This window comes from Colias croceus, chromosome 1 (genome assembly GCF_905220415.1).
Source record: "Colias croceus chromosome 1, ilColCroc2.1".
Taxonomy (NCBI): Eukaryota; Metazoa; Arthropoda; class Insecta; order Lepidoptera; family Pieridae; genus Colias; species Colias croceus.
Genome location: NC_059537.1, coordinates 3,602,529 through 3,620,074, shown reverse-complemented (window position 1 = coordinate 3,620,074; position 17,546 = coordinate 3,602,529). Strand labels below are relative to the sequence as shown.

The 17,546-nt window shown below is 32.8% G+C and overlaps 1 protein-coding gene across 1 annotated transcript in view; it reads right to left on the bottom strand.

The window, feature by feature from the left end:
* Positions 1–17,042, bottom strand: part of LOC123692661 (protein eiger) — a 35,884-nt gene extending 18,842 nt beyond the window's left edge. The window contains exon 1 of the mRNA XM_045637434.1: positions 16,494–17,042. Coding sequence (XP_045493390.1) covers positions 16,494–16,814 — 321 coding nt within the window. The 5' untranslated portion in view covers positions 16,815–17,042. The remainder of the gene's footprint in view (positions 1–16,493) is intronic.
* Positions 17,043–17,546: the final 504 nt, after the last annotated feature.

The following is a 17,546-nucleotide window of genomic DNA, read 5'->3' as shown; positions in this document are numbered from 1 at the left end:
CCCGGGATATAGGATAGGTTTTATCCCGGAAATCCCACGGGAACGGGAACTATTGTTTGACTGCGCGGGCGAAGCCGCGGGCGGAAAGCTAGTCTATTTATAAGTACTAATTAGGTTTCTTATTTTTTATAATGGCCGCTGTACGGGTAGAGTTAACGGTAGAGCAGAGCGGTAGAGGTAACTATCCTACTTACTATACTAATGTAGAAACCATTGGTAGAGCAGAGTACAAAAATTTAGAGAAGAGTGGCTAACACCGTGGCAGTATGACAGTTACTCCTACTAAAACTGGTAGAGTATTGAGAACTGGTAGAGTATAGTATGCTAGTTGACCCTACCGTTTACTCTACCCGTGTTCAGCAGCCGTTACACAGTTTTCATCAATTTACCATTTTCTTGGTTTAACTTTTAACAAACATTTTATTTCATAATTAGGTATACTAATTCACATCATCATTATGTTAATACAATATGATATATGAAATTCATAAACTGTGTCAAATAATGCTACATATGCATTTTGGAAGCACGCCAAGAAAAGGGATTCTCATTAAATTGGTAAAATTATGAGAGTGGTAGTTATTTATGGACATTCCCAAATATTATAAATCGCTGCTCCAACTTTAAATGATTATCTCCGTTACATTCATTTAGAGTAACTGTCAAATAAAAGATTTGGAATTCGTAACTAATTTTGTGTAATTTATTTTGTAGTATATGAGGGACAGACATTCTAACATCTTTAATAAACAAATTCAACAGTTACTTGAAAATTTAGTTAAAGCATGTATATAGAAAACAAGATATTGCATTTATTTAGATATTTTATTTATTTACTCGGTCTCGATAAAAAATGTCTACGTCAAACGTAGTTGTACCCATCGATACAATTATCTTGTTGTGAAGGAAAATCTATAGATCCCACATGAGCGTTTTCCATTCGCAATTTCTAGGCTTCACGTGCCAGACACGTACAATCGATAAAGCTCCAAAGTGAGTTTTGGTTTGTTTAAATACTCCTTTTTAAAATTTAAACAAACTGAATACTTTTATTCTCAATCTTTACCAGTTAGGTAAATTTGAAAAAAAAAAATATCTGTGAAAAAGCTCCAATGGTGCTCTACAAGTGAGGGCCTACGGTGCATTCATTTAACCTTTTTACATGATTTTAACATAACCTTCCCTATTCATATAAGTAATCAAACAAAAGTGCACAAAAAATAATGTACCAATTGTTTTTAGTCCCCATTGCTACATTATCGCGTCATGGTCCCACTGAACACCTGAATGAGTTTCAGACGGGTGGAATACAACAAGCACAGATAATATGATTCTATACTGTATAAGTACATAAATTTTCCTTTTGACCTGTATAGCAGACAATGGGCACTTTATTCGTTCAGACGAAGGCGCGGTCTGCCGGTCTGCGTTACTAGTGACCGACTTCGCTCCCGTTTGCACTCTACTGGGTTGCACGTGCTTTTGTTACAACTTTATCTAAAGAACCATCCAGACAAGGGTAAGTGGTACATTTATTATGTGTATTAAACGTCGGTCTAGTGAATATTCAGAATATTATGTTATTGCAAAGTGACTCGTGCTTAAAAAATGCAATTCTTCGTTTTTTGTCGTTATACTTAAGTAATGTTCTTGGTTTTTTTTTTGTACATTAAATTTGCATTGCAACATGTTTTTGCAGTTAGGAAGTTACTACTAATTAAGAAATCACATAACTACCGGGACGCATTACGTAGGCTTGTCTTTCAGTGCAATCATCTATAAGACATTCTGGAGTCCAGAGAAAACCGTTGCGTGTATAATCTTTTTATCAAAAAAATTTCTGTTCAATGCCATGTAGATCGTAGATAGTGTGTAAAACTATAACTGATTCACCTCTGTAAATAGGGCACTTGAGAATCTTTTTGCAAGTGGCATGGCATGTGTCGGCATACGTTCGCTAATCTCGGCCATTGAAACACTCGGCCAGCCTCGAGCCGAGTGTGAATGCTGCCTAATGTTTAATTGACCGAATAAATCATACTTAAACAGATGCTCTCGGCTTTATGGAGCTTAATGTGCTCGATATCTTTGATATTTCACTTTGATTTTGTTTTGAATGTTGTGGAATTATTGAGACGTTGTTTAACTGAGGATTGAGTTGAAATCCCTAATGCAATCTCAACAAAATCCCTTACAAGCCAGCTTTTATTCACAATCCCTTAAAGTTTGGCAAGACTTCATAATGACGTCAATCCTTCGCGTCAAAAGATTGACGTCATATAGAAGTTGTGCTTCAAGAATGTGGTTTCATTAAATAGTATAAAGTTTATGGCTCATATTTTCAATGGGTACTGAAACTACTACGAAGCAGCGATACTGATCCTATTATGAAAGTCACACTATGATCCTTTTCGTTGAAGTTCGAACAGTTTGAACGTTCCAAATGAAAAATCCAAAAATTATGTAACTGATTACCAACGTCTGTAATCACCTATTTATTTCATCACTATCACTACATAGTATAAAACAAAGTCGCTTTCTCTGTCCCTATGTCCCTATGTCCCTTTGTATACTTGAATCTTTAAAACTACACAACGAATTTTGATGCGGTTTTTTTAATAGATAGAGTGATTCAAGAGGAAGGTTTTAGTATATAATTTATTAGGTTTTAGACAAAGCGGGCGAAGCCGCGGGCGGTAAGCTAGTAGACTATAAAATGGAAGTCGAAAAACAACACAATAAAATTAATAATAAACAGCTGATTCATTAAAGCCCCAATATGACTGCATTATAGGGTAAATAATTAATGTACAACAATAAACCAATAATAGTCCCTATCGCTATGATTCACACACCATAGCATGCGTAATGAAATCTCCACGGTATAGTTGTACTTGTATACGATAAAGTCTATTATAATTATGACAATTGGTATATTCTCATGAAACCACACTGGCGTCATTAACTGAATTGACCCAATAATGATTTAACGTCGATAATACTATAATGAATTTATATTTGCATTCATAACTGTATAAATGTATGACATCTGTGGATGAGTAACTTGTACTTATTTTTTGAATGAATTCATGTAAATTAAGGACAATAAAATTGTGTATTGTACGCAGATGTAATAAAATAAAATAACTGATTAAGTACCTATACCTTTTGCATTATACAGGGTTACAGGTTAAGTCGACCTATTCCTGTTAAGAGCGTATAGTAGGGGTCAAAACAAACTGATTTGATCCTATAATACCATATCCAAAAGTTAGCCGTTGAAGAGTTATTGCAATTTTAATTTTTTTCTTGAAAATGCCACTTTATCTTCGCATTTAGCGTTTAATTTTTTATTTTACTTTTCCAGACCAAATGGTCTGGAAAAGTAAAATAAAAAACGAATGAATGAAATTTAAACCCAGACCAAATGGTCTGGGTTTTTTTGAGTTTTTATGTAAAGGTTGAGTTAAACAATAATTCTCAGCAATAAAAATCCATATCGCTGCAAACAATTCAAAGAAATGGCTTTTAATCTAAAAATAATAACATTAAAGTAATTTAGTTTACTCGTTTTAAAGAAAGATATTGAAAAAAATCTCTATGAAAATGTGTCTGCAGATGTTTTTAAAAACATGTGCATGTTCTTAGCTATGTAAAAAGGTATAATAACCTCAGGTAGCATTCGTAGATTCTAAAAAATCGGGGATAAACATGGGACAGTGTTAGTAAAGTACAACATCAGAATAAATTTTGTCATAATTTATTTTTCTTAAAAACTTTACAGTTCCTGCTCAACATGACTTCCTTTATTGCAAACACATATTCGAAACCTTTTCCGCAGAGTACTCATAGTCAAGAGCCAATTAACAACTGGGGTAGTCACCCCAGTTGTCAACCAAATGAATCCTAAAATGTGTTGGTAAGCGCATAACTTTAGAACAGCTGAACCGATTTCTTTAATTCTTTTTTTTTATATTCCTTGAAGTACGAGGATGGTTTTTATGTAGAGAAAACGTGAATATGTACCACGGGCGAAGCCGGGGCGGACCGCTAGTTTCAAATAAATTAATTGGACCATACTTCCTTCCGGACAACCTAAATGGTGAAAATTATGAGACCTTTCTGCGCCAACATTTAAGCGACCTACTTGAAGACATACCCCTGACTTTGTTAAGAGACATGTGGTTCCAACATGATGGCTGCCCTGCACCTTACAGAAGAAGTGTTAGAGAATGGTTAGACATCAACTATCCAAACAGATGGAACGTAAGAGGTGGGCCCATACCATGGCCGGCTAGAAGTCCAGACTTAACCCCCATGGACTTTTACGTATGGGGGCATATGAAGAGTCTGGTGTACAATGAGCCGAACCCGATTCCATCTGTTGATATTTTACGACAAAAAATTATCGATGCAGCCAATAAGATGAGGAACCAATTAACAACTGGGGTGACTACCCCAGTTTTAAATTGGCTCTTGACTGAGTACTCTGCGGAAAAGGTTTCGAATATGTGTTCTCAATAGAGGAAGTCATGTTGAGCAGGAACTGTAAAGTTTTTAAGAAAAATAAATTATGACAAAATTTATTCTGATGTTGTACTTTACTAACACTGTCCCATGTTTATCCCCGATTTTTTAGAATCTACGAATGCTACCTGAGGTTATCATACCTTTTTACATAGCTAAGAACATGCACATGTTTTTAAAAACATCTGCAGACACATTTTCATAGAGATTTTTTTCAATATCTTTCTTTAAAACGAGTAAACTAAATTACTTTAATGTTATTATTTTTAGATTAAAAGCCATTTCTTTAAATTGTTTGCAGCGATATGGATTTTTATTGCTGAGAATTATTGTTTAACTCAACCTTTACATAAAAACTCAAAAAAACCCAGACCAAATAAGTAAAATAAAAAATTAAACGCTAAATGCGAAGATAAAGTGGCATTTTCAAGAAAAAAATTAAAATTGCAATAACTCTTCAACGGCTAACTTTTGGATATGGTATTATAAGATCAAATCAGTTTGTTTTGACCCCTACTATACGCTCTTAACAGGAATAGGTCGACTTAACCTGTAACCCTGTATACTTACCTAGGTTATCGAGCCCCAGACCAATGGGACAAATGTAAAAATCAACTCAATCATAGGAATGGAAGTTACTATATTCCTATGATTGCGTTGGTTTTGACAATTATAAGTAGGTACTCACGTAGTAGGTACAATATCTCGCATAGAAAATAACAATGAGAGGCTCAACGTTTTACTTACCTACTTTGTAAGGATATTAGCAATATTTTGTCAAACTTTCGTTACTCAAATGATCGATATACAATACTCAAAGAATTTACTTAATTTGTTATAATGCAAATGGTAATTGATACTCTTCTTGTTTGAAATAAGTAGGTAAGTTTATTATTCATTAATTTTCTAATGATCATCATCATCATCTGAGGCTCTACAGCCGCGAGTGGGCCTTGGCCTGGTCCAGTATTTTCTTCCAGACCTCTCGATACTTTGCCTGGGTTCTCCAATTTTTCTAATACCTACTGTTTGTAATCAATTATCAGGAATATACTTTAAAAGTAAGATACGACTATCATCGTGTAAATAAATTATAGGTCATTGTATATTTGTCTATTGTTTAATTTTTGTTGCATTTAATTCTGAGAATCGTGTCAACTGTTAACAATTATTAAGATTACCTACTTATTTCTTTTAAATATTTCTACCTTTAGTTTAAAATGTTTTTGACTATTACAATACTAAATATTATTAACTGAACTACCTATAAAATGCTAAAAGTACAAACTTAATATGTATTTGATAATTTTTCGAATTGAAATTAAATTATGTACGAACAATGACCTATTATACTAGTAGACGCGGCATACGCCAACATCATTGCACTAAAAAACAGCGTAATTAATACATACCTACTTACTAACGCATTATCACCAATACAGTTGTTCTCTCTTTCACTCTCACGCACGAGACATAATACATGTCTCACTCATGTACTTCGTAATAACAACTGCCGATTAAAATATAAAAAGAACGTCCAGCCACGACGCTGAATGGTGCGTGACTAAGTGAAACTCGGGCACTTAGCTGAGTTTTTTCTTGCCAAAATAGAGAGCGGGTAACGTATCTAGCTTTTTTTATATATTATCATAGTGTACGAAGAACGAAAATAGAACCTAACCATTAATTTCCGCACGAATTGTGAAAGTACTTCTTCTTCTTCTTACTTCTTAGTTCTTTTGAAATACAACCTTTGATATTGAATGTTCTGTGTATTTTTTATTTTAACCATTATTTTGTTATATTTTTTCTGTGGTTATAATCGGCTGAATTGAACGAAGAAAGAAAGTAGAGATTTAATCGATTGATTTTAGGCAGCCTTTTCTTAATTGCCTTATTTCTTAAATAAGGAAATAATTATTAATAAGCTTCAATCCTTTATAATCCGTGGAAACAGAGCACTTAGTCCCGTCCCTATTTCCTTTCGCTGAATTCCACTTAAATTTACCTACATTAATCCCGTAAGATTTAGAATTGAGATATCCTTCATAATATTATATTCAAGATGGTAAATAAAATCAAGGACAAACTTTAGAGCTATTGTTATCTATTATAATACAAAATCAAAACCCATTAAATCGTTTTTACCTTAAAATTTATTGCTTTATAAGTTATAACGTTCGCTAAAACGTGTTGTATAAAACTTTATAGCAGCTATAAAAATACAACAATGTGTGCTTTTGAAGATTATCCAACTCGATCTTTATTATAATGTTGGTATTTAGAAATTTCTACAAATTTTATCTAGAACCGTAAAGCGAATATCTGTACCATAACATTAACTGAAAATGTAGAGCATTTTCAGTTAATGTTTATGAATCTTAACGTACTTATATGTAATATGTTATTTCATTACTAGCGGTCCACCCGGCTTTCCCCGTGGTACATGTTTATGTTTTCTTTCCATAAGAACTATCCTCGCACTTCAAGGAATATTATAATAAAAGAATTATCGAAATCGGTCCACCCGTTCACGCGTGATGCCGTGACCAAGGAAATCGGGTTTCATTTTTATATATAGACTAGCTTCCGCCCGCGACTCCGTCCGCGCGAATGTCGGTCTTCGCGTGGATGGTTTATTTTTCCATTTTGAGTAACTCTGACAATGACATCTTATAAATATCTATCGGACCCAAATACAGCTAAGCCAATAATAATACGCAACGTGTGTTCGCGGTTCTACAGAACAACGTGAAACGTCTATGGATAAAACTGAAAAATTAAGATTAATTTTTTTTCTACGTATTTTTCCAGGATAAAAAGTATCCTATTTTACGCCCAGGATAATAAGGTATAATTATGCCAAGTTTCATCGAAATCGAACCGTTAGTTTTCACGTGATGTCTTCACATACAGACAGACAGACAGACAGACAGACAGACAAAAAATTTTTTAATCACATATTTGGGTTTGGTATCGATCCAGTAACACCCCCTGCTATTTATTTTTTCAATATTTTCAATGTACAGAATTGACCCTTCTACAGATTTATTATATGTATAGATAGATTTCCTTTATTGTCATTAAAATGAACTTGGTTTTGTTATTTCATCATGAAATCTTAAGAAATTTTGTAGGTACAAAAAGAAGAATTAATTAAATGATCACAATCCTAACTTTAAGATGATAGATAACGACAACTTAAAATAAAAGATTTTCTTAAGAAAACATAACAATCATATTTTTACATTACATTATCAAGAACTACGAGCAAGTGTAAATTATAACTGAAACCTTTCTTTCCATAACAATTAAACCATTTGGTCTTGTTTCAAAACAATACCCTTACCTGCATTTAACGAGAAATTGTAATACAACACTATAATCAAAATAACATGGTGTAGGTATTATTAAAGACTCAATCACATTCAAAGCTATTTTATATGAATGAATGAAAAATTATTTATTGTACACCTTAAAGGACAATTTAAAACACATAATAACTTATTTAACAATGTACAGAGGGCGGCTTTATCGCTGACAGCGATCTCTGCCAGGCAACCCAAACGACTGGTAAGCTTAGGTAAGACAAATGCTGCCGTAAAGATCACATTAGGTTTATAATAGGTTTTTATATTTTGTAACTAACAAAAGGTAGCCAGCAGTTTGTAGTAACTATAAAATACGGAGTCAGACAGATTTAGTTCCTAAATACCTGTCGTTTACGTAAGTTGATTTTATCATCATAATATTATGTATAGGTTATGGATATTTGAAACCATAATAAAACAAATCTGCCGTAAATTAGGTTATTTAAGAATTAAAATACGCTGAAGGTTAGCTTTGTACGAATAATGTGTTAATATTTACATAAGCTAATATTTTATCGCGTTATGTGTAATGCGGCATCTTTTGTCAAAAAATATACACACAGACTTATTTATCTTTGCTAGTTTCCAAGAATCGTTTGCTTTTATGACTGTCGTAATTTTTTGATTCGCTTCGGATTATCTTTTAATGCATATTATTAACGAATTTAAATTACTCTTTTAAGTTATAAATTGCAAAACTATTGCCAGTATTAATTATTAAAATTATTGTATTATTCTGACTGCTTAGTGCTATTATTTTGAAGAACCCAAAATACAGAATATACTGAAGCAGATACATTTTTGGATATAAGTAAAAACGTGTCGTTTATTGCGGTACGTAATTAGGTACGGGTAGGTACATTAGACAGCTAATAAGTGTTACTTAAATGCAAACTGGTTTTATATTTTTTATCCACTCGATGCTTCCTGCATTACACTGATACCCATACTATGTTATCTTAATTATTTCATCCCGGATGTCTATACTCTATGCCCGTGTGAAAACCCAAGTATCGTACAGATTTCTAGGAACAGTTGATTTGTTGTTAATTAGTCTGATTAATATGAATGTGCGTTCACTAATTAAAGAACTGCAAGCCCAATAAACTATTGTCAAGGCAATTGCGGTTATGATCTTACACGACTTTTGCATAGATGAATGCATTTGATGATGCCGACGCGGGCAGGGAACATGGCCACAGAATGGGTAGGTTAAGGTTGGTACTTAATAGTAGGTACTAACAATATGCACAGGGCTTTCAGTTTGCAGTTACTAGCTCAATCGATTATATTCATTTTGTTTGCACAATTTTCTTGAAGGAATTTTCCCAATTTATTTTCCTTAACTATTTAAATCAAGCTCGTTTTAATACTATGAGTCGTGTTGCCGATTTAGATATAAACAATGATACAGGACTTTTAAAATTTCTGGTACGAAATGCCAACAAAATTATTTAGTTAAAAACGTATTTATTATTGATGAAGTGATCAACTATTACCTATTAAGAAAGAAAACTTCAAACATAGAAACTTGAACTTTCCACTAAAATACTTATCTTTGAAAAGCGTCCAACAATGTAACAAACAGCCTTACAATAGTACAGATAAGAAATTTATTTTCCAGCTATGACGCAACACTACAGTTGGGCGGGAACTTTAAAGATGGCGGATTCTCGCCTAAGGACAGATTATATCGTGGGTAAAGCTAGGTCTTAACTCTTAACTGTAAACTTTATTTCTCTCTACGATTGCACGTTTTGATGTCTAAAAACTTTCCAAGAGCTAAGCGCCTTATATGTTCATCTTTTGATTAAATAATATGTATTTAATAGGCAAATAGATCATTTTTTATCTTAAATTTATAAATATAACAGTAAATTAAATCTATTTTTATGTAATGATGTCGTTATAAATGTAAGATTTATTTCATTTGCCTGTTAAACTTTTACAATAGATATTCTATATAAAGGACGCTCCCACACATTTCACATTCGAATAAAAATTGGTTGTATTCCATTATTGATTTTGCATAAAGTGAAGCCAAAACACAAAAAATACGACGCAAAGGTTCGTAATGGGCTCATTAGGGTAATTAAAATAATAATTTATTCGGGTGACATTCAGGAGACAAAAACTTATAAAAATATTATAGGTAAAACGTTTAGTGAGTCATTAGATGATCAGATACACAGACTCCAATAAAATGCATGTTTTGTAATGCGGGCGTGGGTCAGTGTCCACTTTAAGTAATCCCAATTCAGCTTAGGGCTTTATTGCACGAACGATAGAATATAGATAGATAGATACGAAGTACTGATTAAAAAAAAAATACACTTATTATTTGATGAACATATGTGTTTTGAATTTTTTAAGAACAAAAGATACGAAGAAAAAACCTAGTATGTAGTTCTTTATTTGATTATGATCATCTATGACTGAAACTAATATCACAAAATATAAAAATGTAGTTCTAACGTGTTAAGTTATTCTATCCTTATTTTCCTCAACAATTTTCTCCAAAATTTTCTTACAGGTATCCAAGGATAGTACGATTTTCATCATTTACTTTTATTTAATATGAAATTCGATGAATATCGAGACATACATCTAACGTAAATATCAAATTCAAGATTTACAAAGCAAGTATGAGACAGCGCTCTCTTGAATTTGTATCATTAGCATTTAACACGTACTTTGGATGCCGTAATAAAAGCGTTAAATAAACATTTTGATTAACGTATTTATAATTGCAAAAAGCCATGAATATGTTAATAGATTTTATGTTTTCGAGAATAAAAACACTTAAATCGTGTTCATTTTAAGAAATACTAGCTTACCGCCCGCGGCTTCGCTCGCATTGTCTAAAACCTAATAAATTATATACTAAAACCTTCCTCTTGAATCACTCTATCTATTAAAAAAACCGCATCAATATCCGTTGCGTAGTTTTAAAGATTTAAGCATACAAAGGGACATAGGGACAGAGAAAGCGACTTTGTTTTATACTATGTAGTGATTTAAAGAGCGTGGAAAAATCTTTCCTTCTTTTCATGGAAAAATTACATTTTTTACAGCCATTTCTAAATCTACTAACTATAGAAAGGTACCTAGGCGAGATTGTGGTCAACCGCTTCCCTATTGACAATAAAAAACAACCTGCACTACATTTGAAAAGGCATATCTTGGTCGAGATGACTCCTCATTTCTAATGTTTTCAGACCAAAATTTTCTTACAGGTATCCAAGGATAGTACGATTTTCATCATTTACTTTTATATTACAGTCGACTGAAGAGCGCGCCAAGAAGTGAAAATTACTAATTTCCAATAGTCGTAGTCTGAGTAAAATTATTATCTATCTATCGGTCTTTAAAATGAGCCATCCTATAAATTTCTTGAATGAACTGAAAAATTTAACTCGATATAACCTACCTGGCTTGCTCTACCTTATTTTTATTACATACATACTGACATACAGGGTATTATCAAAAGTTATACGTCAGAAGCTTATTGATTGTTTGCTTTTTATTTTTTATTCTTATCATAAAACCGCATCGTATAACACCGCCCTAAGTCCGTTTAAAGTTTAAACTAACGCGGACACCTTCTGTGATAACAATCATAGGTCGTGAACTCGCTTCGTGACGTGTCTTGCTTTGCCTTTGTCACACAATTTATAACGCCTTTGAACGCTGCATCTAAATAAATAAGGGTTTATCTCTATATATAATATAATAAGTATAGTACAATTATTAAAGTATCTAGATACATAAGTCGATTAAATTAATTATTAAATTAGCTCTAGGTCCCTTCATAGTGATTAATTAATTTATAAGTAGAACGTCATTTTCATGCACTAAATCATAAAAAATGACAATGTGTGTACTACCTATGCATTGTGTGACTGTTGTGCACGGTAACATATAAAATCGTAAATAGTATACACTATACAATAAAAACAAACAATCCATGGGTAATAATGAAGAAGATATAATAATAAGAAAGAAGAGAAGAAGGAACTAGTATCGCAGATTACCAAGTAGGTAGTAGTGAGTATTCCGCACTGACAGCATTTTTTTTCTACGTAATAATCCAACTAAAACGAAAAATCATCACTTTTCAAATCTGTCTATTTCCAATTTAAATTTTACCTGTAAAAATTGGCCATCGCCCAACACACGTTTGTAAACTAACGCCCACTGAATCTATTTAAAATTCAACGTTTTACGCGACCACATTTGATTTTCTATGACGCTAATCCTGCGAAATTGCGGGATTCAAATTTTAGGACGCTATTAATATCGGAATTATATTGTAAACATTTTCATAAATCTGTTTAATTTTAATAGTGGCCATGATTTGATACAAATTGTTGAGTTTATACAATATACATGTAGGTAAATATTATTTAAAAACAAGATGGATAAAACAGACGAAGCTTATATTTTCTTGGAAAGATCTAAAATCTCAGAATACAAGCTTATGCCTAAAGCTATCTGCAAAAGTGAAATATCTACCTACTCATTCGGACTATGGGAAGGTACTTACTCATCAGGCATACATTATATGTATCAATGTGCCTTACTAATATTGTATAGTATTTTATTATAGCACCTACTTTTGAACAGAATACTCGTTTTAAATTAATATATTTTAACATGATGAAACCAGAATTAATAACGAAAGTATTTATGACAAGACTAGGTACACAAGGATTTAATATTGTCAAGACATAATAATAGAAAAGTTACGCGACTTTAATAACAGTATCATGGCACGTGTTCAGAATTTGTTGAAGTTTATACCTAGTGGAGTATGTTTAATTATAAATAGATTTTAATTCCTACTAGTTAGTAAAGTACTTGAAAATTCTTCAAATGGTTTCATGAGTGAAATATTTATAAACATACCTATTTAAACACGTAAACGATAAGATTAATTTATATTTTAGTTTACATGTTATTTTATAACCGTTTTAGTGTTTATACTAGCAACATATTAATAAAATGGCGTAACGCCTTTTTATGTATTTTATTATTTTATCGCATGCCTAAGAAAACATCATGAATTAGAACAAGTCACCTTGACATAGTCTCATGTAAATCAGATCACTATCAAAGCAAACCTATTTAGAATAGCTAATTCTCGGCGACAAGTTGAATCTAGATTGTGTTATCTGTGTAAACCGCTCTATCAAATAGATTACCTAATGACTTCTAACCTACTCGTAATTTGGGATAAACAAGGAACATTATACCACAGATAATATAATACTATATTGGGTTATTCTGAACTGAGGGTTACGATGACGTCTTATTGCAATGTTAATTGTGACGGAATCACTTTCCGTCACATTATTCTTGTGACGGAAAGTGATGGCGCTTAGAGGACCCATTCCGCTATCATTTTTCCGCACTGGAAATAACACTGCTTTAAAACGACATAGTATGGGGGCTGATTACCAGTTTTGGGTCTCGAAATGTTAATTTTACACTCGAAGAAATTGGAGCATTGCACTTGAGAAAGCTTGCTAAGTGTGTTTACGCTACTTTTTTGTGTTTATTTATCAAGGAAATATTTTATTTATGTTTCATTAAATAAACACACTCAAAGGAATTGGAACGTTTGACTTGGAAAGCTTACTTTACCGCAGGTATTATATCGGTTCCACCTACTGAAATAAATTTTCTCAGTGAACGCTAGAAACGCAGTAGTAATTTTCCATACAGTCTTCGCTAGCTGTCGCTAGGGAGTAAGATTACTGTAAACTCATGGTAAGCCTACTGCAAAGAATCGAGCTATAGTCTGCATCGCATTTAAAAATTTCCTTACCTCTTTATTTACAACAAAATAATATTAAATTTAGTGAATTACGCAACCAAAGTTCAGTCACGGCCACGGCGGTGTCTGCATCATTTTTTATCAAGAGAAGCAACAGGTTTGCGAACAAAACCGGTTGGAGCCGACATGCGGATGTCCGACAATACAATTTAATATGGTCATAATGATGCTAAGTATTAAGACTATGTAGAGAAATATCTGTGGATATTTTCAATAAATTTTATGTAAAGAAAAATAATAATCGACGCCAACAACGTGAGCGGCGCTTCAAGAAGTGAATAATAAATCGAAAAATACTTTATGAGATTTTGGCAAATTGAGTATCTACTTACTTTTAAATTTGATACCATTCGAAATAATTTTACGTTTTTATCAGAAAGGAAACTTTAAAAATTGCAAACAAATGACTCTACTAGTGAAAATCGGCTCTACTGCAGCGTACTTTTTATTTCACTTCAGAAGTCTAGGTTGCATGCTTGCTTCATCTGAATGTGTATTACAAGTACAATTTTGTTAAATTAGTACTTGTAGGTTATTAAAATGTTTTTGTTGGCATATTTAAATAAATTATATGCTATACTTATAATATTTATTTTATTACTAGCGGTCCGCCCCGGCTTCGCCCGTGGTACATATTAACGTTTTCTCTACATAAGAACCATCCTCGTACTTCAAGGAATATAATAAAAAAAGAATTATCGAAATCGGTTCAGCCGTTCTCGAGTTATGGAATTACAACGAAAAGTGGCATTGATTTTTATATATTAGATTATAAATGTTCTCATTGCGTTTGTTTTGATGATATTCAATTCCACAACTCAGTTACCCTGTTTATACTGCAATAATATTCCTCACATTCTATGCATATGTATGTCTATTTCCATACTAGTTGTCATTATAGAGCCACATAATAATACTTTATACATAGAGCATTATCTCTACGCATTATTTTAATATTATTTTGCAGATATACGCATTACATACTATGTAAAAAAACCTTAATTCCGACGTATAACTAGTATACGATTTAAAATCTGTTTTTTTTTTCCTACTGTCTGATGTTTAAGTCAATCTCATACCGTGAATTTGACTGGAGATACAGTATGAGCATAATACAATTTTCAAGTATCTACACAAAATTGTGAATCTATATTCCTTACCATATCGCGCCCCTTACTCACATATTATAATGAAAATTGTATTGAAAACATTTCGCATGGTGTTTTCAAAATTTCGAGCCAAAATATTTACAATCGCTCGCATATCTTGGCACACACGCCACAACCTTTAACAATATTGCTTTTGTTGCGTTCAGAAATAACCTTGTTATTCCATGTTTTATTATCGGTTCCTGCGAATTGGGTAATGAGTCAGTATTTATTCATCGTAACCACTTACATTGTAAATCACTACGTCTACTACAGTCCTATTTTAATTTGAATTGAAAAGTTTTCGAGCTTAACGTGCGCTGTACTTTTCCGTTGCTTTGCGGTACACAAAATAATTAATTAACATTTCAATGATTTGATCCAAGTAATCCTTGTTGTGGCATGTAAATCCTTAGCTACAGATGCTTGTATTATATGAGCAAATATTTCATTCTTTTTTATTATCATCATGATCTTCTTAGTATCTTCAACCTATACAACTGTCAAACAAGACTTATTGGAACACATACAGTACCCAACCAAACATATGAATTAAATGAATTCTTTCAATTAAAATCAATCACGTCCCAAACATTCTTGCCGCAGTACCATTCTCAAAGCACGTGGAAATCTGCCGGTGATACAGTGTGTTATCTAGAAACTCACAATAATTACATAATCTGTTGTTGAAGCCACGATGAATGAAATATAAAGGTAGGTATACTGTATTTCTACAAAAATACGACAGGTGTTCACTATTCTTATTCAGTTAGTTATTTTTTATTTTAATAAAATGTTGAAATAAAATAAAATGTTCCCAATTACAACAATTGATGTCTGAAGATGAGCTTAATAACTGACAAGATTAATCTTATCAATTTCTATTTTGAGATAACTAACATGTTTTGTAACATGACAGTAAACAATAGATAATTGCTGGTGGCCATAAAAACGCTCCACCATCAAGGCATCAACAGGTCAATTGACTTCAATGATAGAGTCTTAGATCCTTGGTCAAGGTCGCATTTGTTATCTCACAACCGAGTAACAATTATTTTGCTCGTTATGGAGTAGGTACATAGAAAACCTGCTAGTTGTCGAGATAAATTAGCTTCCATAGTTCATATTTTATGTCCAATTTTTATTTTTATTTTTATTATTTCATTCAGACGTATTAACAAGTTTCTAAAGTGATAAACTTGTGTTAAAGATATAAACTCACTTGTTCGTGATTTTTTTTTCTATCGTCCATCTTATTAACATAATCAATGACTTATGCGGTAAACAAACATCACCACAAATTGAGCATTATTTGCGCGTTGTATTTCGTATCTTACAGCTGTTTGAATATTGTCTTATCAAATAAACTCTCACACTAATTGCTAATGTTTTTCAATAGAGATAAATATTGTTTGAGAACGTTTATTGCTCAATCAAGGATAAGTTACAAAATAGATATTTTTAAAATTGGGAAGCTGAATGACGTAGAATTCTTAACTGACAATGATATAGACGTAACAGAAAATAAACCTGAATTATAGATATTGTTTGATGTACATTCATGTTCCACTACCAACTAGACCACACTAGACTAAAAAAATCACTTACCGTGTCTTCCAAATTCTTGAATTCATTAAACAGGCGGTTGTTCGTGAGCTTCTGGTTTAGGGACTTAACGTTAGCTGTCATCGCAATCATGTTCGCTGTGAGCTGATCGACCTCATACCGGAGCTTGTTTATTTGCACTTCGCGAACTATGGTTAAAACTAGCAGCCACAAGGCCAAGGCTCCCACTGTAACACCAAATATCACACACCCCTTCCTCCGCGAACCACTTTTCTCCATACCTTCCTTGTATTGTCTCTCGAAATCCCCACTCATTAAGTTCTTTGACGAATCTTTGATATCGTTTGATTCCGGTGTGTACATTGTGACAGTTTGTATGATCACTTTACGAGAATTCGTCAGTAGTGATGCCGCGTATTTACCTCGATGGTTATCGGTCCATAATTGTTTTCGGGAATTAGGATAAGTTTGTATTCGGCCGGAAGAAACGCGCGGGTGTCCGGTGAGGCGGACCGGTATAGAGTGGGAAGGACGGCTGCGCGCGCGCACGACTGCTCCGCAATTTCGATCGAAACCGAATGCAGCTAATATTGGTTTTGATTGTTTACGTATTTCAATTAATTGCGTTTGAATTAATTATATAATACAACCGTTGATTGACGATAACTGCTTATTTGAGTACAATAAGAAAGTCCAGCGTCGAAAACGAGCATAAGTCTCATATTATGTTGTTTCATAGAGCTTATGTTCTAGAATTTTCACTTTTCACTATATTTTTCAAAGGAAAAGTTTTTGTTTCTTTTATGGCTTTCCTGCATAGGTATCTTTCTACTATTCCATCACATAAACATGTTACACTTTTAAAAAATAGTTTATGTTCCAGTTAAATTTATATTCTTATTTTTGCTGGCGTGTTGCCTAAATGTTAAGATTATTTTATAGCTTTTATTGCAATTGTATCCAAATGGACATAAAACGCGTGTAAAAATAATGTGCCTTTTATTCTTCTAGAATTTTTTTATGGTTCTATTATTGAATCTATTAGGGTCTAGGGATCGTACCTGTGACCATACTACTATATCGCAGGTAGTAAGT